At 42.8% G+C, this 22648-nt stretch overlaps 1 protein-coding gene across 2 annotated transcripts; it reads left to right on the top strand.

Moving 5' to 3' along the window:
* The first annotated feature begins 1 nt into the window (after position 1).
* LOC311105454 (transcription elongation factor SPT5) lies at positions 2-22646 on the top strand. Of its 2 annotated transcripts, XM_084147608.1 has the most exons (30): positions 15-124; positions 495-610; positions 1026-1185; positions 1315-1380; positions 2449-2460; positions 2652-2721; positions 2836-2901; positions 3015-3080; positions 3188-3218; positions 3306-3374; positions 3562-3813; positions 3934-4023; positions 4115-4185; positions 4294-4399; positions 4530-4623; positions 4742-4878; positions 6393-6548; positions 6669-6815; positions 9739-9885; positions 10916-11041; positions 11180-11264; positions 11435-11545; positions 11903-12005; positions 12123-12250; positions 14288-14393; positions 14604-14762; positions 14913-15081; positions 19841-20044; positions 21994-22089; positions 22243-22646. In XM_084147608.1, exons 2-30 carry the CDS (start codon positions 524-526, stop codon positions 22381-22383), a joined length of 3255 nt encoding a protein of 1084 aa, XP_084003734.1. In that variant the 5' UTR covers positions 15-124; positions 495-523; the 3' UTR covers positions 22384-22646. The 2 variants fall into 2 exon arrangements, with proteins under 2 accessions (XP_084003735.1, XP_084003734.1); XM_084147609.1 differs by lacking the exon at positions 2449-2460 and having other exon boundaries at positions 2-124; positions 1315-1385.
* The last annotated feature ends 2 nt before the right edge of the window (positions 22647-22648 follow it).

Genomic DNA, 22648 nt, shown 5'->3' with positions numbered 1-22648 from the left:
TGCCTTCCAAATCTCGTGATTCTGTTTATTGAAGGAAGACGTGGAAGTGACAGAAAAGTATCTATTTAATAGCATATTTTTTTTGTTTTAGTTAAGTCCAAACCAAGACGCGTGTTTTAGAAAGGTAAGATATAACTATGCTTGGAATATATTTATGAAAATATACTTGCAAATGTGGATTGTTTGCTAGCGTGATCCTACTACTAGGCCTTGCCTTCGCGTTTAGCTATCAACATTGTACATTCTCTCTATGGTTTCGGTGGTTACATTAGCTTAATAAGCTAGCTAAATAACTAACTCTAATATGCATTGTTGGAGAATAAGGTAGCTAAGCTTGTTATCCTAAAACATATTTACTCCAGCTTTTTGGCTAATTACTGTAGCCAGTACAGTGGTAGATAGCAGCTAGTATTTAGTTTTCAGTATCACCCAAGCAAGGACTGTCTGAACTAACACCAGTTAGAAAACTAAAATCATTGTGCTTTTCAACGCAGCCTCTTTAGAGGAGACCCCGGCTCCAAGAATGTCGGACAGTGAGGACAGCGATTTCTCTGACAATCAGAGTGAACAAAGCAGCGAAGCCGAGGAGGTGGACAAAAATGAGGCAGAGGTAAGCTAGCTAGCTAACAAGGCTCTGGCTAACACTGCATGCCAGCTAACAACATTAAGCCAGCTAATCTAACTAGATAGCTAGGTAGATAGCTGTTAACAGCTTGGTCACATGGCAGCGTTGTCATTCGTGTAAGATAGGGTTCCCGGCACTGTTATTAGCTAGTAGTAACTAGCTATCTGTAACAACACAGCGCTAACGTCAGGTTATGCAAAGTAGCTGGCTGTTCATGGATGGAACTTGCCCAGTGTGAATGGGTGGGTGGTGGAACAGATGCACCTGTGCATGCATGGCCCTCAATTTGCTACTGTATCAGAATGTATGCTAACAAACCTAGATTGGCTCCAAATTCACATTGCAAGTTTCACTGCATTCACATAACTTGTGAGTGGTTTGAATGTTTCCCCCTATATAGGAAGATGGGCAGGCAAGTTTATCTGGCAGTGATAAGGCAGCAGAAGAGGAAGGGGAAGACTTGGCAGATGAGGAGGAGTATGACGAAGAGGAGGAAGAGGACGATGATGACCGTCCCAGAAAGAAACCCAGGCATGGAGGTTTCATCTTGGACGAAGCCGGTAAGACAAATCTTCACTCTAATAATACCATTGTGGTGTAGAATAGTTGTCCACATGTTCTTGCTCACCAAAACGTTTTGGTTTAATGTATCTGAAAGAAACTCTACTTTTTCCTCTGGTTTTGTTTAGATGTGGACGATGAGTATGAAGATGAAGACCCGTGGGAGGAAGGCGCTGAGGATATTTTGGAGAAAGGTAAGGTCACACTTGCGGCCGTGTTTAAGGATATCTAATACCTGAGAGGGAATTCTATATGAACAACGTTGGGGCAGTTGTCTGTTGATGAGGACTCAGGTCATGAACTTTGTTGCATTTAAATGATTAGAAAATGACTTTCCTATGGGTGGTGTGCAGATGCTTAGGTATGATGGATTTGTCTGTAGTATTGTTTGGATTCAGGAAGGGACGGGAATCATTACAAATACAATAATAAAATCTAAGCCCAAATTATTATATGTGAGATTATTGACCTTGTTCTTCCTGTGCTAATAATTCCTTTTCTTGTGCATGCCTCCTTCAGTTAACGGTAAATCAATTCCAGATTTTCTGCTGTCTGTTTTCCTTGTATCTAATTCAATGGATTAGTTATCTCTCATTCAACAAGTCACATTCTGTTATAACTCCACCCACATTTCCGCACATCTAATCTAAAGGAGCACAGACGGCAAATACATTATTGGGATCTCCTATAATAACTGAGGCTACCTGTATGAAGTAGTAAATTATTATATTTTATTTGACAGCTTTGACCTACTTACTTTTTTATTTAACTAGGCAAGTCAGTTAAGAACAAATTCTTATTTACAGTGATGGCCTACTAGTCAGGAAAATATTGTAGAAATGTTGTTGGATGGTATGTTAACCTGACACCAGCAGAGTTATGACTTGTCAATAATCTGACCATGGTGTTTTAGGCATGTAATCAAAGCGTGAACCAAATGTGACCATTTGCCTGAAATGCTACCTGTTACAAGAAAGTGAATGTGTGAATTAGCTAACTGATATTGTTTAAGCTTTTCGTGGCACATCAATCAGCCATATCACAAAGACTCATAAGCATCCACATTACAATTATCCACATTACAATCATTCATGGTCTCGTGCCATACGGTCTAGTCTTTTACCATAATTAATGTTTTTTTTTTTTTTTTTTTTTCACTTGTTCCTATCTGTGCCCATGTCACTCTTTGCTGTGTGCACATGACAATCTCATTTGGCTGTTAATGTGTGTTCCTCTACCTAAACCTGCCTGGCCCGGAGCAGAGGAAGCTGAGGGTAAGTGTTATCTTACTTCTTCCAATATGAAAAAGACCCACCTATCACTTGGGGCTAGACATAGGTATACACAGATAGGTTCTTAAAGGACCACTTGTTTGAGCTGAAGGAAACTTTTACATTCAATCTTATACATTAAATAGTTTTTTGTGTGATTGTAATGTCTTTACTGAGTCTGCTTTATTCTTCAGTGTCCAATATTGACCATGTGGTCCTGGATGAGGATAACTCTGGCTCCCGCAGGCTGCAGAACCTCTGGAGGTAATGTGTTCTTATGGGCTATGAGTGGCTAGGCTTCTTTCCATTGATATTTCAGTTGTTACTATGCAAAGCTTTGTTCTGGAAGTCTGACATTTGAATGTTTGGATATTTCAGAGATTCCAGAGAGGAGGCCTTGGGTGAATATTACATGAGGAAATATGCCAAGCAATCAGGAAATGAGTGAGTATTTTCACAGTAATCTGTCAAAATAGTTGGCCCAAATTTCAATTTCAACATTTTATTTGACCAGATATCCCCTTGACTGAAATAATATCGGTTTTGATTCCCTCTAGTTTTCCTGGGGGTTCTGAGGAACTGTCTGATGACATCACCCAGCAGCAGCTGCTCCCTGGCGTCAAGTATGTGTCACCTTAACCAAAATGGGGAATGGATTTTTTAGTGGACTACAACGATCCAATATATTAATTTTCTCAATGGTCTTGGTATTATATTTTCTTTTTCAAAGGGATCCTAATCTTTGGACGGTCAAGTGTAAGGTATGAAGCTTATATTTGTGTAAACATCCTAAAGTTCAGCACACAATTAAAAAAGTAATTTTGTCATGCATTATTTTGTCATTACAGATTGGAGAAGAGAGAGCAACTGCCATCGCCTTGATGAGGAAATTCATTGCCTATCAATTCACAGACACGGTATGTCCCCGCCCTCATTCTCTGCATGGAAATGTTCCATGTATTAAGACACTAATGTTTGCACTTAGTGTGTTATATGATTGATCTCTTTATAGCCTGTACATCTCTTGTAGATACAAAATAAATAAATGGGAGCTTTGACAACCTGTGAAACCGTTTACATTTCCTATACACCATTTCTACACAGCCTCTCCAAATCAAGTCGGTAGTGGCTCCTGAACATGTCAAAGGTTACATCTATGTGGAGTCGTACAAGCAGACGCACGTCAAGGCTGCAATTGACGGTATAGGCAACCTGAGGATGGGCTTCTGGAACCAGCAGATGGTTCCCATCAAGGAGATGACAGATGTCCTCAAGGTGGTCAAAGAGGTGACCAACCTCAAGCCCAAGTCCTGGGTCCGACTCAAGAGAGGCCTATACAAAGATGACATCGCCCAGGTATGCTTGAAACACATTGTGGAAGTCAGCACTTGTGAAGACTGATGAAAATTGATTTTGAAGACAAAGGTAAATATCCTTACCATATTCTTGAAACATACATGTATTCTCCTCCTTTAGGTGGACTATGTGGAGCCCAGTCAGAACACGATATCACTGAAGATGATTCCCAGGATAGATTTAGACAGAATCAAGGCCCGGATGAGCATGGTAAGCAACAGCACCACTCTGTTACCACCTGTTTACTCACCACCCTCCACTTTGACATCCCCTGACATTCTTCTTGTTGTCTGTCTCTCAGAAAGACTGGTTTGCAAAGCGGAAGAAGTTCAAGAGACCAGCCCAGAGACTCTTCGATGCAGAAAAGATCAGGTACAAAGAAACATGTCCTAAAGACTATCATTATTGGGGATTTGATTACACTATCCTAAATGGGTAAGATCACCGCCTCGGTTACTTCATGGCGGTGTTTTCTTCCAGGTCACTTGGCGGGGATGTCAGCCATGACGGGGACTTCATGATATTTGAAGCTAACCGCTACAGCCGCAAAGGGTTCCTCTTCAAGAGCTTTGCCATGTCTGCTGTGGTAAGACGACCATGTTGCCTCAATACCACTGTTTTATTAACCATTTGACAGCCCTATAGGGAAAAACGGAGCAGAAAAGTGGTCTTAGTTATCTGTACCAATGGCTTCTTCTTTTTATCGTCTTCTACAGATCACTGAAGGAGTGAAACCCACTCTATCGGAGCTGGAGAAGTTTGAGGACCAGCCAGAAGGCATTGATCTGGAGGTGGTGACTGAAACCGCAGGTAACAGCCACTTCTAAGGCATACTCAGGATATATGAGATTTGGTATTTACTTGCTGGTTTTCATTTACATGTGTGTATATGCTTTTGTAAGAGACATATCTTGTTGTGTGACCACAGGTAAAGAGCGTGAGCACAACCTCCAGGCCGGGGACAACGTGGAGGTGTGTGAAGGAGAGCTGATCAACTTGCAAGGCAAGATCCTGAGTGTGGATGGCAACAAGATCACCATCATGCCCAAGCATGAGGACCTCAAGGTAATGACAAGCGCCAAACAGACAATGAAATTGGGAGGACATTTCAGATTTGTCCTACTAGTGTTGGGCCTAAAGTCAAATTCTGTGGAAAAATGTTCACATTGGTTAGAATTGTCAAAACAGAACATAATGTTCTGCAGGTTTTCGACAGAATTTTGTGCAGATATATTCTCAGGCCCTAAAGTAAGATATTCAGTCTACATGTTGTTAAAAACAACCCAAAGCCAATGACCCTGGGTCAAGCCGTTATGAACCAGATTCTTGTTAGCATGGGAATGACATGTTGTTATTTATTAGTCTATCCACATAAATTGGAATTTTAATGAACTACCAGTAAACCGGGGTGGGCAATCAACGGAGGGATGATTTTTGTGTTTTTGGACCGATATTTGTCAATATCGGTGCATCAATTTGCGGGCCAGAAAAAGGGCGGTTATTTCCATTGTTTCCAATGTCCGTTATAATTTCTGCATACTTTCTATCTGGTTTTAGACGTTCAAGTGTAGCCTGGATTTGTTTTTCAATCCAAAATAATAATTTATAGAGATGCACCAATGTGGATTTATTTTAATTTTATTTTCCATTTTATGGCCTTTATAACCATTCTAGCACAGATTACAAACTGCAACCATATTTCTATGTTTATGCAGATAATAAGAACATATGTGAAATTACTTTAATATAGGAAAGGTGTAAAAAATTAATTGCATCGCAAAGTGACTGAAATGCATCAAAGGTTTTGTAAAGTTCAGGAAAACATCAGGGAAGCTCATCAGGTAATAATTGTGTGTATAAAAATATAATCTGCATTGCTTTCAATTGCGGTTTTGTCACAGTCCCTTCTAAAGTGTCCTGCGCGGCTTATGAGTGTCGTAGAGGAAAACAGAATGTATGTGTTTCTGAGTTCCTCCAGCCGTTCAAAAGCTAGAGCCAAAATCTGCTAATATTGGACATCGGAGGTTACTTGCGTAACTGCAGTTCTATGAACTAAGCGGCGCAATCATTTGACTACAGACAAGCTCTTTTATTAAATTTTTATTAAATCCAACACAGGCTGCTTTGAATTGGCTGGAAGGCCAGATCCTGGTTCAGCCAAGGCAAATAGCATGCAGAGGAAACACGATTCCATCACAGCATGAAGAAAGCATTGTGCCGTCTGTAGTCATGAATAGACTACTTCATCATGCTTCCCAAAAATCAGGAGTGATAGAATACCCAAAGACACTGAATGACCCGGGGTCAAGCGGTTACAAACCAGATTCTTGTTTGCATAGGAACAATGTGGTTATTTATTAGTCAAGCCACATAAACTGGAATTTAGAGAGAACTACCAGCAAACTAACTCACATCACAGCATGATGAAGACATTGGGCTTGCCAAAATTGTGGGAGGGATAGAATTATGGGATCAAAAAGTTCACATGAGGCGGCCAGACATTCCCACTGTGTTCTGTTCATTCTTATTGGCATTGATACAAAATAATGGTTTGTCATTGATGCCTGGTCTGTGTGCAGGATCCTCTGGAGTTCCCGGCCCATGAGTTGAGGAAGTACTTCCGCATGGGTGACCACGTCAAGGTGATAGCAGGCCGCTACGAGGGCGACACCGGCCTCATCGTACGCGTGGAGGAGAACTTTGTCATCCTCTTCTCTGACCTCACCATGCACGAGGTAAGCAATGTCACATTATTGGACTGGGACATTAACTTTTTTGTGATTATATTTTTGCATAATTCCTACATAACTTCAGTGAACCATTATCGATGTTACGGGTTTGTGTGTGCTCTACAGTTGAAGGTCCTGCCCCGGGACTTACAGCTGTGCTCTGAGACAGCGTCAGGGGTAGATGCCGGGGGCCAGCACGAGTGGGGAGAGCTGGTCCAACTGGACCCCCAGACCGTGGGAGTTATTGTCAGGCTGGAGAGGGAGACATTCCAGGTTGGTACTCTTAATCTTCCACAAAATACATTTCCCCTTTTAGAAATGATCAGGTTCAGATCAGGACAAAATAAATGTTAATTTATAAGTGATTGGGTGTGTGGGCTTGGAGTCGTGGCTGTGTGCCTGCTGGAGAGATGGTTTGTCCAGAATCTGTTCTGCAAATGGGAACTTGAGTGATATTGCGCAATCTATTTTAGGCCCAGCTGTTGGAACTTTGGCTTTCCTGGATATACCCACTATATTGTAATCACTGCATCCAATGGGTACGGAGACCGCTTTAGAACAAAGTTCTACAGTATTAGTAAAAATGTGATCGATACATGTGGAGGATCTTGTTCCTGTAGTGTTTGTAAACACCCTGGTAGGTTGATTAATAACTTGAACCAGATTACAGGCACTGGTTATAGTAAGAAGCTTCCTCTTGAGCGGACAGCTTGATGAAAACTAGTCAATATTCAGGTCCCCAAGAAAGTAGACCTCTCTGTTTACATCACATACACTATCAAGCATTTCACACATGTTATTTAGATACTGACTGTTCGCGCTTGGTGGCCTATAGCAACACCCCAAAAGAAAAGGCTTTAGATGTGGCAAGTGAACCTGCAACCACAACACTTCAATAACACTTGACATAAGATCTTCTCTAAGCATTACAGGGATATGGCTCTGTATATGTGTATATATATGTACGTATGTGTGTGTGTATATGTGTGTATATGTGTGTATATATATATATATATGTATGTATGTATGTATGTATGTATGTATGTATGTATGTATGTATGTATGTGTGTGTGTGTGTGTGTGTGTGTGTGTGTGTGTGTGTGTGTGTGTGTGTGTGTGTGTGTGTGTGTGTGTGTGTGTGTGTGTGTGTGTGTGTGTGTGTGTGTGTGTGTGTGTGTGTGTGTGTGTGTGTGTGTGTGTGTGTGTGTGTGTGTGTATATACACTGCTCAAAAAAATTAAGGGAACACTTAAACAACACAATGTAACTCCAAGTCAATAACACTTCTGTGAAATCAAACTGTCCACTTAGGAAGCAACACTGATTGACAATACATTTCACATGCTGTTGTGCAAATGGAATAGACAACAGGTGGAAATTATAGGCAATTAGCAAGACACCCCCAATAAAGAAGTGGTTCTGCAGGTGGTGACCACTTCTCAGTTCCTATGCTTCCTGGCTGATGTTTTGGTCACTTTTGAATGCTGGCGGTGCTTTCACGCTAGTGGTAGCATGAGACGGAGTCTACAACCCACACAAGTGGCTCAGGTAGTGCAGCTCATCCAGGATGGCACATCAATGCGAGCTGTGGCAAGAAGGTTTGCTGTGTCTGTCAGCGTAGTGTCCAGAGCATGGAGGCCAGTACATCAGGAGACGTGGAGGAGGCCGTAGGAGGGCAACAACCCAGCAGCAGGACCGCTACCTCCGCCTTTGTGCAAGGAGGAGCAGGAGGAGCACTGCCAGAGCCCTGCAAAATGACCTCCAGCAGGCCACAAATGTGCATGTGTCTGCTCAAACGGTCAGAAACAGACTCCATGAGGGTGGTATGAGGGCCCGACGTCCACAGGTGGGGGTTGTGCTTACAGCCCAACACCGTGCAGGACGTTTTGCATTTGCCAGAGAACACCGAGATTGGCAAATTCGCCACTGGCGCCCTGTGCTCTTCACAGATGAAAGCAGGTTCACACTGAGCACATGTGACAGACGTGACAGAGTCTGGAGACGCCGTGGAGAACGTTCTGCTGCCTGCAACATCCTCCAGCATGACCGGTTTGGCGGTGGGTCAGTCATGGTGTGGGGTGGCATTTCTTTGGGGGGCCGCACAGCCCTCCATGTGCTCGCAGAGGTAGCCTGACTGCCATTAGGTACCGAGATGAGATCCTCAGACCCCTTGTGAGACCATATGCTGGTGCGGTTGGCCCTGGGTTCCTCCTAATGCAAGACAATGCTAGACCTCATGTGGCTGGAGTGTGTCAGCAGTTCCTGCAAGAGGAAGGCATTGATGCTATGGACTGGCCCGCCCGTTCCCCAGACCTGAATCCAACTGAGCACATCTGGGACATCATGTCTCGCTCCATCCACCAACGCCACGTTGCACCACAGACTGTCGAGGAGTTGGTGGATGCTTTAGTCCAGGTCTGGGAGGAGATCCCTCAGGAGACCATCCGCCACCTCATCAGGAGCATGCCCAGGCGTTGTAGGGAGGTCATACAGGCACGTGGAGGCCACACACACTACTGAGCCTCATTTTGACTTGTTTTAAGGACATTACATCAAAGTTGGATCAGCCTGTAGTGTGGTTTTCCACTTTAATTTTGAGGGTGACTCCAAATCCAGACCTCCATGGGTTGATACATTTGATTTCCATTCATAATTTTTGTGTGATTTTGTTGTCAGCACATTCAACTATGTAAAGAAAAATGTATTTCATAAGATTATTTCATTCATTCAGATCTAGGATGTGTTGTTTAAGTGTTCCCTTTATTTTTTTGAGCAGTGTGTATATGTGTATATACAGCAACATCTCCCCCATAAGCATTTCTGTCTCTTCTATAGATGATATATTGTTGTATTGCTACTGCTGTATCATAAAATGTAATTATCTAAGTGAGACTCAGAAATGGCTAATATATGAATGTTATCTGATGTTAACAAGTTATTGATTTCATGAACCTTATTTCTAAGGCTACATATATTAATATGGGCTATTTTCAGCCCTTTCATTTACATTACATTTTAGTCATTTAGCAGACGCTCTTATCCAGAGCGACTTTCCCTGGTAGCTTAATACTGAAAAGAGCAAACAAAGTAAGATAATAAAATATATACATTCAGAAGTCCATTAATCAATTGGTGTGTGTGTGTGTGTGCGCTGCGGGGTTGAAGCTAAGAATACGTGTTTTCCCCCTTATCCCCAGGTCCTCAACATGCACGGCAAGGTGCTGACGGTGCGTCACCAGGCAGTGAATCGGCGGAAAGACAACCGCTTTGCCGTGGCGCTGGACTCTGAGCAGAACAACATCCACGTCAAAGACATCGTCAAGGTCATCGACGGGCCACACTCGGTAAGATTCATTATCACAGTTCTTTTTTTCTATAGGTCTAAACTCATAGAAAATGTATTTCTCAACTCCATCTATAGTAGGGCCCTATAAAATCTGCGATGCAGAGAATGCGGACGGAATCACGGATTCCAGACATTAAAACGGAATTCAACAATATTCAAAAATGTATTGACGTTAGTAGGAAATCAACTCAATGTATTGAACTTATTAGAACATTTATTAATATGCCTAAGATTATCATAATACATGAACAAAATGCATCAGTGATTCTTAGTTTCCTTCAACTTTCTGAAGAGGCAAGTTGCCTGTCTGCGTTTGTCTACCACTTTGTAGCCGTTAGCGATGATGCTAATGATAACCCTATTCTGGTAGATGGAGAGGCTTTCCAAAAAACCTTCTCAGTTAAATGTTAACTACAAAGTAGCCTATGCCTACCTGGCAGAATAACCGTGATTATTTGCATCAATCCAGCGGCGATTTGTTTAGCAAACTCTGCAATCACCTGTGCGCTATAGAAACACTGCTAACCAAACAAGTCTCTTGCTGGTGTACAAAAATTCCTTTGATTTTTCCCAGACCTCAAACATGGTCTCCTGATGTCGTTTAAGCCTTGTTGTGGACTTAGAACGTACAATGTTGTTGTTTTTCTATCAAAGTGATTTTGAGAGCCAAAACCTGAAAAAAATGACATCTGAAACCAGGAAAAACAAAACAGCGAATGGAATTTGGGGCGGGGAACTCAACGGAATTAGCAAATATATATATTTTATTGGGCGCTACTATAGGCCTCCATCTAGGTTTGGTTACTGTATTTTCAAAGCCAGTGTCTGGACTTGAGCCCTCATTGACACATTTGGTAGCAGTCGGCTTGAAGAGCTTTGACGTATTTTCATTCACAAAATGTTGTTTTTTGTATGTTGAGTTTTAGGCCTTATCGCCCATCTCTAGCTATTTTTCTATTTGCCAAAGGTGCGATTAGAATGAGTAGATTGTTAGCATATAAGTGGTGTGTGTTTTTTTTTTTTTTCAGGGGCGTGAGGGAGAGATCCGCCACATTTTCCGAGGCTTTGCCTTCCTGCACTGTAAGAAGCTGGTGGAGAACGGGGGCATGTTCGTCTGCAAGACACGCCACGTGGTGCTGGCCGGGGGCTCCAAGGTCCATCTCCCATTGGCTCTCACCACTTTTACATCATCACTTTCAAGTCTTCCATCTATGCCATCACCTCTTAACCTTGTCCAGTGGGAACCATCAGAGCTGTTGTTGACATTTGATTCTTCCATTCTTTGGCTATAGCCCCGAGACGTCACAAACTTCACCGTGGGAGGCTTCGCTCCTATGAGTCCACGCATCAGCAGCCCCATGCATCCCGGAGGTGGTGGTGAGTAGAGTACAGCTCAGCTCACAGAGAGCATGAGGTCCTAGTCCCACTCTCACCATAAGCCTTTGTTGATTTGTAGACATTAGGGAACAGTCGCTTAGTGCAGGATACATCACTAAATAACAACTATCAGACCAGAGGCCATACACAACTCCTGTCCTCTCCTTCAGGCCAGCAGCAGAGGGGCGGTGGAGGAGGTGGACAGATGGGGCGCGGCCGGGGCAGGAGGGACAACGACCTGATTGGACAGACCGTCCGCATCTCCCAGGGACCATACAAGGGTAATGCTGCGTTCATAACATCTCGTAAATTTGTTAAATACCAGCATACAACTGAGAGAGCGAGAGAGAGATAGCTAATCTGCGTTCTCAATGAGTTCAAAGCATGTGAATGCACACAACTCGTTTCTCTCAGTTTACAAGTAGTATTTTTTTTACAAGTAGTAGTTTCCCACTTATGAACGCAGAAAAAGGACTGAACCAGGTTACATGGGAACCAGATGGGCTTGTCCTCTGCTGCAGAATGAACAATAAACATGTTTAGCAGAAGAGGATGTTGCACAATGGGTGTTGGACTTTCAACACTTGATCATTCTCATTGGGGAATCTTTTGGCCTAACCCTTGCCATTATTTCCCAGGATACATTGGAGTGGTGAAGGATGCCACAGAGTCGACAGCCAGAGTGGAGCTGCACTCGACATGCCAGACCATCTCTGTGGACCGACAGCGTCTCACCACAATGTTCGTTCAAATCATCAGAGATCTATTACAATTATATATTGTGAACACAGTGATATTAATGCAGTATTTCACCTTTTGAGTATGTTAATGTGTGTTGACTTGTTTTGTTACATTCAGGGGAGCCAAGAGGCATGGAGGAATGACTTCCACCCACGGACGCACCCCCATGTACGGTTCCCAGACCCCCATGTACGGGACAGGCTCCCGTACCCCCATGTATGGCTCCCAGACCCCCTTACACGATGGTGAGACACACCCCACCAAGGGAATACCTCAATGGCCCTCAATCAGAATATACAGTTGAAGTCGGAAGTTTACATACACCTTAGCCAAATACATTTAAACTCAGTTTTTCACAATTCCTGTCATTTAATCCTAGTAAAAATTCCCTGTCTTAGGTCAGTTAGGATCAACACTTTATTTTAAGAATGTGAAATGTCAAAATAATAGTAGAGAGAATGATTTATTTCAGCTTTTATTTCTTTCATCACATTCCCAGTGGGTCAGAAGTTTACATACACTCAATGAGTATTTGGTAGCATTGCCTTTAAATTGTTTAACTTGGGTCAAACGTTTCGGGTAGCTTCCCACAATACGTTGGGTGAATATTGGCCCATTCCTCCTGACAGAGCTGGTGTAACTGAGTCATGTTTGTAGGCCTCCTTGCTCACACACGCCTTTTCAGTTCTGCCCACACATTTTCTATAGGATTGAGGTCAGGGCTTTGTGATGGCCACTCCAATACCTTGACTTTGTTGTCCTTAAGCCATTTTGCCACAACTTTGGAAGTATGCTTGGTGTCATTGTCCATTTGGAAGACCCATTTGTGACCAAGCTTTAACTTCCTGACTGATGTCTTGAGATGTTGCTTCAATATATCCACATAATTTTCCTTCCTCATGATGCCATCTATTTTGTGAAGTGCACCAGTCCCCCCTGCAGCAAAGCACCCCCACAGCATGATGCTGCCACCCCCGTGCTTCACGGTTGGGATGGTGTTCTTCGGCTTGCAAGCCAACCGCTTTTTCCTCCAAACATAACGATGGTCATTATGGCCAAACAGTTCTATTTTTGTCAGACCAGAGGACATTTCTCCAAAAAGTGCGATACTTGTCCCCATGTGCAGTTGCAAAGCCAAGACCTCAGAAAAAAAATGGTAGACCTCCACAAGTCTGGTTCATCCTTGGGAGCAATTTACAAACGCCTGAAGGTACCACGTTCATCTGTACAAACAATAGTACGCAAGTATAAACACCATGGGACCACATAGCCGTCATACCGCACAGGAAGGAGATGCGTTCTGTCTCCTAGAGATGAACGTACTTTGGTGTGAAAAGTGCAAATCAATCCCAGAACAACCGCAAAGGACCTTGAGAAGATGCTGGAGGAAACAGGTACAAAAGTATCTATATCCACAGTAAAACGAGTCCTATATCGACATAACCGTAGTCTGGCTTTTTTATGGTGGTTTTGGAGCAGTGGCTTCTTCCTTACTGAGCGGCCTTTCAGGTTATGTCGATATAGGACTCGTTTTACTGTGGATATAGATACTTTTGTATCTGTTTCCTACAGCATCTTCTCAAGGTCCTTTGCGGTTGTTCTGGGATTGATTTGTACTTTTCGCACCAAAGTACGTTCATCTCTAGGAGACAGAACGCGTCTCCTTCCTGTGCGGTATGACGGCTACGTGGTCCCATGGTGTTTATACTTGCGTACTATTGTTTGTACAGATGAACGTGGTACCTTCAGGCGTTTGTAAATTGCTCCCAAGGATGAACCAGACTTGTGGAGGTCTACCATTTTTTTCTGAGGTCTTGGCTGATTTCTTTTGATTTTCCCATGATGTCAAGCAGAGGCACTGAGTTTGAAGGTAGGCCTTGAAATACATCCACAGGTACACCTCCAATTGACTCAAATTATGTCAATTAGCCTATCAGAAGCTTCTAAAGCTATGACATCATTTTCTGGAATTTTCCAAGCTGTTTAAAGGCACCGTCAACTTAGTGTATGTAAACTTCTGACCCACTGGAATTGTGATACAGTGAATTATAAGTGAAATAATCGGTCTGTAAACAATTGTTGGAAAAATTACTTGTCATGCACAAAGTAGATGTCCTAACCGACTTGCCAAAACTATAGTTTTTTAACAAGAAATGTGTGGAATGGTTGAAAAACAAGTATTAATGACTCCAACCTAAGTGTATGTAAACTTCCGACTTCAACTGTATATCTATGACCTGCAATAGAACTATTCTCATTGTGGTAATCCTTGTTCCCCACAGGGAGCCGTACGCCTCACTACGGCTCGCAGACCCCGCTGCATGATGGGAGCAGGACGCCGGGGCAGAGCGGTGCGTGGGACCCCAACAACCCCAACACACCATCCAGGTAGTCTACATGTGGGAAAAACTAAATGTGGGAAAGTGCCTCAGCAGTCTATGGTTGATAAGGGTTTGTTGGTCTTTGTCTTGGTCAAGAGTTGTCAAAGTGAATACAGCTATTTTCTGTACTTTCTACAGATCCTGAAAATATGTTTCCTTAGTAGGATAACTTTTTGGAAACCGCCTTTAACCTGTTTCTCTGTTCCTCTTGTTTTAGGGCGGATGATGACTATGAGTTTGGTTATGATGACGAGCCCTCCCCGTCCCCTCAGGGCTACGGGGCTACGCCTAACCCCCAGACCCCCGGCTACCCAGAGGTGCCCTCACCCCAGGTCAACCCCCAGTACAACCCCCAGACCCCAGGCACCCCAGCCATGTGAGTCACACACACACGCACAGTATTCCATTGTCTGTTTGCTATCTTTTTCAATGTCTCTAGGCCCCTTTTACAGTGGCGACCAGCTGCTCAAGGTGGGTTTGATTCTCTCTGTCCTAGCCAAGTCCACTAACTGTGTGTGTTCCTCAGGTACAACACTGAACAGTACTCGCCGTACACTGCCCCCTCCCCACAGGGCTCGTACCAGCCCAGCCCCAGTCCCCAGAGCTACCATCAGGTGGCCCCCAGCCCAGTGGGCTATCAGAACACACACTCACCAGCCAGCTACCATCCCACCCCTTCACCCATGGCATACCAGGTAAGACCCACCACGCTTGACATAAAAATGTTCTGCCACTTAGTATAACTTATTTTTTTTACTTGTCTGAAAGCTCAAGTCACTTGTCCAAAAATAGAAATTGGTCTGTAACACCATTTTTACATCATTGTATGATGCAAGGAACTACTTTTAACACTATCTTTTTTTACCATAGAGAATCAGACAAATGTAGGCTACACTCTGCCCATTGGCTTTTTTGCATATTCAAGCCTGTCTCAAAATACAACACTGCCCCTTTAAGGCTCCCATGGAGGATGCTGGGCCACCCTTGGAAGCCTATGAAAATATTGCAACATTACAATTACAACCAAATACTTTTTATGTCTTAATAAAATTCATACACCCACTGCACATAACATTGTTTTAAAGCAATGAAGCTGACACAACCGATCAGACCATTGAGCTTAAAATGTTGATAGAAATGTTGATGTGCACATGGCTGTAGGCTACACACGAATGTTCCAAAATGCAATTAGCGGGAAAACACGTTCACAAAAGCACACCGCACTCGCAAGCGTTTTCATGTGACAGAGGAAAATATCTGTTAGAAATGAAGAGGGGAGATCTAAAGATGCAGCAACTAGCATGGGTTACTAATATGACCAGGATTGTGCCTTTAGCTGCTAAACAATAAAATAAGTTAATTTGGAAACCAATAAGAACATAAGAGATGCTGGTTTCAATGGCATATGAATAGTTTATCAAATAATTCCCTCAACATTTGTATGGTTGTGTTTTGGCTAGGCTAAGCTTCTTTGAAACAAGGTAAGACATGCTTTATAAAATGACATAAAATGTCCAGGTTTTAAAGAGTTAAGTTTATGGTTAAATAGTTTCAAAATGCTGACCGCATCTGCTCAGATTCAAGGTGGGTGATGTGCGGTGCGCAAAAGCATTGTCCTTCATTCTCCGGTCTTGTGGTGGTTTGATCTGAACGAACCGTGCCTGTCGACAGAATCAAGCCTTTAGACGTTAATTTGAATAATCTTTCATTATATTTGTCAAACATGACTGCCGTTTAGCTTATATTTATGTAATTAAAGTTTGGCTACATTTTTTGGCGCCTCCCTCATGTCAGCATCGGTTTGGACATGAGGCTGTAGCCGATATGCATATCACCTACACTTTGACTTATGTTTATTTTTATTATGTACATGAAAAATAGATTAGAATATTATTCCAATGTTGGCTTCTCTGATCAAATTCTCATCGGCGTAATTGTTTGATATTGTGTTGTTTTTGTAACTTCAATCTACACTGAGTTGACAAAACATTAAGAACACCTGCTCTTTCCCTGACAGACTGACCAGGTGAATCCAGGTGAAAGCTATTATCCCTTATTGAGGTCATTTGTTAAATCCACTTCAATTAGTGTAGATGAGGGGGAGGAGACGGTTAAAGAAGGATTTTTAAGCCTTGACGCAATTGAGACATGGATTGCGTGTGTGCCATTCAGATGGTGAATGGGCAAGACAAAAAATTTAAGTGCCTTTGAATTGGGTATAGTAATAGGTGCCAGGCGCACCGGTTTGTGTCAAGAACTGCAACGCTGCTGGGGTTTTCACGCTCAACCGTTTCACGTGTGTATTAAGAATGGTTCACCACCCAAAGGACATCCAGCCAACTTGACACAACTGTGCGAAGCCTTGGAGTCAACATGGGCCAGCATCCCTGTGGAACGCTTTCTACACCTTGTAGAGTCCATGCCCCGACGAATTGAGGCTAAAGGTGGGGTGCAACTCAATATTAGGAAGGTGTTCCTAATGTTTGGTATACTCAGTGTATAATATTCTTGTCCAATTTTTTATTGTTTTATTTTACTTGTCCCGGACAAGCGTTAATGTCGTGCCCTGCCACGCACTTCATATTATTTCCAGGACATCTGTCTTTCTCTTTAAGTGTGTTGCAATACGCTATTTTAGCTTTCAGTGTGTTGACATGTCATTCTTTCCCACTAGTAAGACTTAATGCTGTTGGTTTATACAATGGGCATGTCTTACCAGGGGGGGAAAAGTATTACGATCAAACACGTTTGGATGCTAATCTGCTAAATTCATTGTTAGAACCTCCACAGGAGCAACGTTCATCTCCGAGCTGTTTCTCAAAACCATTGTTATTGAAGTTGCTCTTAAATGCTCGTTATTTACTGACTGCCTCAGCTATTCTAGTGGTCCAGATGCTTTGTTGCCCTTCTGTGTCACCTTATACTCAGTTCTCCACCAAACATAGAATCAAGATGTTTATCTGTCCCTTTGACCGCCGTTAACTCCAGAATGAAGTTGACTACAAATACAAAGTTGCCAATGTCTTTGCAAATGTTTCAAACAAGTGAAGGTTAAAAATATGCTTAAAATGCAAACTGGGATGACTGCATTATAATATAAATAAAGTAGGCTACATAGGCCTATATATTGAAATCAATTTGATGTTCAATCGAGTTCTGTTGCTAATTTTAGGCTATGTAATTCTTGCCTCAATATGCAGTGCATTCGGAAAGTATTCCGACCCCTTCCCTTTTTCCATTTTGTTACATTAGAGACTTATTCTAAAATTGATTAAAAAATAACGAAATCCTCATCAACCTACACACAATACCCCATAATGACAAAGCGAAAATAGGTTTTTAGAAATGTTTGCAAATGTCTTACCAATACTACAATACATTATTTACATAAGTATTCAGACCTTTTGCTATGAGACTCAAAATTGAGCTCAGGTGCATCCTGTTTTCATTGATCATCCTTGAGATGTTTCTAAAACTTGATTGGACTCCACCAGTGGTAAATGTATATTGATTGGACATGATTTGGAAAGGCACACACCTGTCTATATAAGGTCACACAATTGACAGTGCATGTCAGAGCAAAAACCAAGCCATGAGATCGAAGGAAATGTCCGTAGAACTCCGAGACAGGATTGTGTCGAGGCACAGATCTGGGGAAGGGTACCAAAACATTTCTGAAGCATTGAAGATCCCCAATAATGCAGTGGCCTCCATTCTTAAATGGAAGAAGTTTGGAACCACCAAGACTCTTCGTAGAGCTGGCCGCCCGGCCAAACTGAGCAATCAGGGGAGAAGGGCCTTGGTCAGGGAGGTGACCAAGAACCCGATGGTCACTCTGACAGAGCTCCAGAGTTCCTCTGTGGAGATGGGAGAACCTTCCAGAAGGACAACCATCTCTGCAGCACTCCACCAATTAGGCCTTTATGGTAGTGGCCAGACGGAAGCCAATCTTCAGTAAAAGGCACGACAGCCTGCTTAGCGTTTGCCAAAAGGCACCTAAAGGACTCTCAGACCATGAGAAACAAGATTCTCTGGTCTGATGAAACCAATATTTAACTATTTGTCCTGAATGCCAAGCATCACACCTGGAGGAAACCTGGCACCATTCCAACGGTGAAGCATGGTGGTGGCAGCATCATGCTGTGGGGATGTGTTTCAGTGGCAGGGACTGGGAGACTAGTCAGGATCGAGGGAAAGATGAACTGAGCAAAGTACAAAGAGGTCCTTGTTGATAAACCTCTCTCAGGACCTCAGACTGGGGCGAAGGTTCACCTTCCAACAGGACAACGACCCTAAGCACACAGCCAAGACAAGACAGGAGGGGCTTTGGGACAAGTCTCTGAATGTCCTTGAGTGGCCCAGCCAGAGCGCGGACTTGAACCCAATCGAACATCTGGAGAGACCTGAAAATAGCTGTGCAGCGATGCGCCCCATCCAACCTGAAAGAGATTGAGAGGATCTGCAGAGAAGAATGGAAGAAACTCCCCAAATACAGGTTTGCCAAGCTTGTAGCGTCATACCCAAGAAGACTCAAGTCTGTAATCGCTGACAAAGGTGCTTCAACAAAGTACTGAGTAAAGGGTCTGAATACTTATGTAAATGTGATACTTCCAGTTTCTTTTTATTTTATACATTTGCAAAAAATTCTAAAAACCGGTTTTTACTTTGTCTTTTATGGGGTATCGTGTGTAGATTGATTGGGGGGGGAAACAATTTAATCAATTTTAGAATAAGGCTGTAACATAACAAAATGTGGAAAAAGTCAAGTGGTCTGAATACTTTCCGAATGCACTGTATATGTGTAACGTGCACAATGATATACCAAATATGTGATTTAGTGCTTTGTTATAGAATAAGCCGCCTCAATAGGCCTATTAGCAGCTATAGGTGATCATACAATTCTGTTAGATTAAAAGGAAAAATCTGCACTGTTAAGTGTTTTAACGATGCATCATTCCTACAACAGCCGAATATGTAACACGTGTTTCTCAAAACACCACGCAGAGAGAATGTTCGCTTGCATGCATTTTGTATCATCATGATGATGTGACACTTTGATTCTTGAAAGTCCAATATCTTAAACTTGACTACTGGCATGCAAAACATTTTGGGACTGTATTAACAGTGGACTAATGAACAAAAAAAGCAATATATATATGTGTGTGTGTCTTTTTGAGTGTTTTCTTTTTAAGGTAAGGTGTCTAAAGTAAGATTTGAAAAGAGAACGCTGATCAGAGAGCAGCGTTGCCTTCCTTTTGTTCCCATCAGTATCGACACGTGCTCCCAACTACTAAGCGAACGTTCTCTCTGCGTGGTGTTTTGAGAAACGCGCATTACATCTTCGGCTGTTGTAGGAACGATGCATTGTTAAAACACTCTTAAGCCTAAGTACCATCACTATCTAGAAACCCGGCCCTGATCTCCGTCTCCTCCTGTCGTCTCACCCCACCCTAGGCCAGTCCGAGCCCCAGCCCGGTAGGCTACAGCCCCATGACCCCCGGCGCCCCCTCCCCTGGCGGCTACAACCCCCACACCCCCGGCTCCAACATCGACCAGACCTCCTGCGACTGGGTCACCACCGACATCCTGGTGCGCGTTAAGGACACCTTCCTGGACAGCCAGGTGGTTAACCAGACAGGCGTCATCCGCAGTGTCACGGTGAGTAGCAAAGACCACAACACTCCTCCACGTACCTAGATGCTACAGGGGTGAAAGGTTTTCTGTCTGGAGTGAAATGGAGGGAACATGACTGGCTTTTAGGGGAAAAATAGTTGGATAGAAATGTTAATTTTTGTGATTCGTCACCATAACAAATTGTATGTAGTAATCTGTTTTATGTGAGTAGAAATTAACTGTGGATTCCTGACAGTAACGTCTCCATAATTTTGTCTTGTTGATGGAAGAAAGACACTGCTAAGATGGAGCAACTCCCCCCCCCCTTCACATTTGATCAAAATGTATCATCCTGCATATTTGATATCCCATTGCCTTTTGATGTAACCGATACAAACCATACAGACTGAAATTCAAAATGAATTAATTAGAAAATGTTTTTATTTCATTCACACTAGAACAGAGTGGGAATTATACTGACATTCGGCGGGGGGGGGGGGATTTTTTTCCACAGGACTTCCTATTTGTGAAACATTTTTATGGGCCTAATGGTAAAGACATGTATTTTCACTGTAAAAATGTATTACCTTTTTAATGTGACGTGAACACAACCAGTCATGTTTTCGTCTGATTGTCAAACAAATCACTTCAAAAAGTAGGCTACCTGCGCACATTCGTCCATTCCAAAATAATTCCAGCATCCAAACAGTGCACCTAACATTTAATGAACAGAAAGAGACATGTTACAAAACATCAAAGTGTAATGACACGCTCATGTAACCTGAATTAATTGATGCTGGTAAATTGACCTATTTTGTAAAAAGAAAATTCGACACCTGAAAAGGGGCTGAAATACGGGACGGAAATAGAGCCATCTGTGTCTGTCCTGAGCTCATTGGCGTAGGAAACTGTGAGGGCTCCGTTGAAGCAATGTTGCAAGTTCGCTAGCTGGCTGGACCCAGTTGAAACAATATTGCAAGTTTGCTAGCAAAAGCTCAAGACCGAGAGAGAGCCAGACAGTCGGAGTAAAGAGATTACTGCGATTGAAACAACCTGAACAAACTGTCACTGGTTTAAACCATGATGGAGAGGTGGGGGTGTTCGCTTCATTTGGAATAAGCTTTTACTTTCATATTTACCACTGTAGCAGGACAAAATAGCATTTTATGGCTCAGTTGGTAGAGCATGGCGCTTGCACCACCAGAGTTGTGGGTTTGATTCCCAGGGATGCCCATACGTAAAATGTAATCATGCATTACTAAGTCGCTTTGGATAAATTCATCTGCTAAATGGCCTATATTATATAATTGTTATTATACTATAAACAAATAGAAGCCCCCCCCCCCAAAGTACTGTTACGTGAATTTCTATCCCAATGTTTAAAAAATGAACTTATTACTCAGTCTGTATCCCAGAGGTTGTAAATCTCTAATAATCAGACCAAGTAGCCCAGCATACAATCATCAGGCTTTATTCATTGAGAACGTTCTAAAACAAAATGGTCGTACAATATTTTTATATGCACACGTCAGAGAAAAAAATCCCTCCCCTCTGTAGGCAGGCTGTAGTTTTCCACTTTATAATTGCTCCCCTGACCATCAGTTCACACACACACACATACACACACACAAGCCTAACAGTTTCTCTCCTCCCTAAATTCCTCAGTTATCTTGGTTTCTCAGTTGCCTGTAGACAGTTCTCCTTGTCCTTTGTTGTCTGTTGTCTGGCCTAACTCTTACTCACATTGCTAAATAGTACCACAATGTCATAATCTTTACTGGTCCTACACTCACACATTACCAGGTAGTATATTCTAAACATCTCACACAGTTTCAGAGTGTAATAATTAGTCACTACTAAGAAGGTACTAATCATACTTAAAACAAGAACATTTCACAACTATATTTAAGGGTGGAACATTTCGTCATTACTTTTAACCTGATTCCTATATCAAGTACTCCATCATTGACCTGATGCGTCTTCTCCTTCCTCAGGGTGGCATGTGCTCCGTCTTCCTCCAGGACACAGAGAAGGTGGTGAGCATCTCCAGTGAACACCTGGAGCCTGTCACTCCAACTAAGAACAACAAGGTAAGGCTGTTTTTCACCACAACACCCCTTTACTGGACTCACAGAGCTCTGGGTCTGGAGGACTGGACAGTGGATAGATGCATGGTTCTTTGGGTTTGTAAGGCCCTGGCTGCTCTTGGTGTGTCATCTGTTGTCTGTGGTGCGCCTCTCCAGGTGAAGGTGATTCTAGGGGAGGACCGCGAGGCCACAGGGATCCTACTGAGTATCGACGGGGACGACGGCATTGTCAGGATGGAGCTGGATGACCAGCTGAAGATTCTCAACCTCCGCTTCCTGGGCAAGCTGGAGCTCTGAGCCATCACACCCCAACCTCATGCCCTCATTGCAAAGTAGCGTCACTCAAAACAAGCAGAATATGTGCCCCCATGTTCACTATCAACGATTAAAATTAGAAATTGCCCGTTCATTCTTTTTCAGTTAGTCAAACTTGTACTCTAAGTGAACTCCCATTGGTTTTTCGTGCTCTGTGATTGTAATTTCTGTCTATGCTTTACTTATTTGTTATAGAAACGACCTTTTGGGTAAGCCTGTACAATGTCAATAAAATGTGAACTGTTGC

Source organism: Coregonus lavaretus (assembly GCF_964263955.1).
Source record: "Coregonus lavaretus genome assembly, chromosome: 30".
NCBI classification, from domain to species: domain Eukaryota; kingdom Metazoa; phylum Chordata; class Actinopteri; order Salmoniformes; family Salmonidae; genus Coregonus; species Coregonus lavaretus.
This window is presented reverse-complemented; position numbering and strand designations above follow the sequence as displayed.

Bases quoted from the DNA above. Each gene is read 5' to 3' on its own strand.
- LOC311105454 (XM_084147608.1), top strand. From the start codon at position 524: ATGTCGGACAGTGAGGACAGCGATTTCTCTGACAATCAGAGTGAACAA. The intron at 3,375-3,561 runs GTATGTCCCCGC...ATTTCTACACAG, and splicing joins CCTATCAATTCACAGACACG to CCTCTCCAAATCAAGTCGGT. The intron at 20,045-21,993 runs GTGAGTAGCAAA...CTCCTTCCTCAG, and splicing joins GCGTCATCCGCAGTGTCACG to GGTGGCATGTGCTCCGTCTT.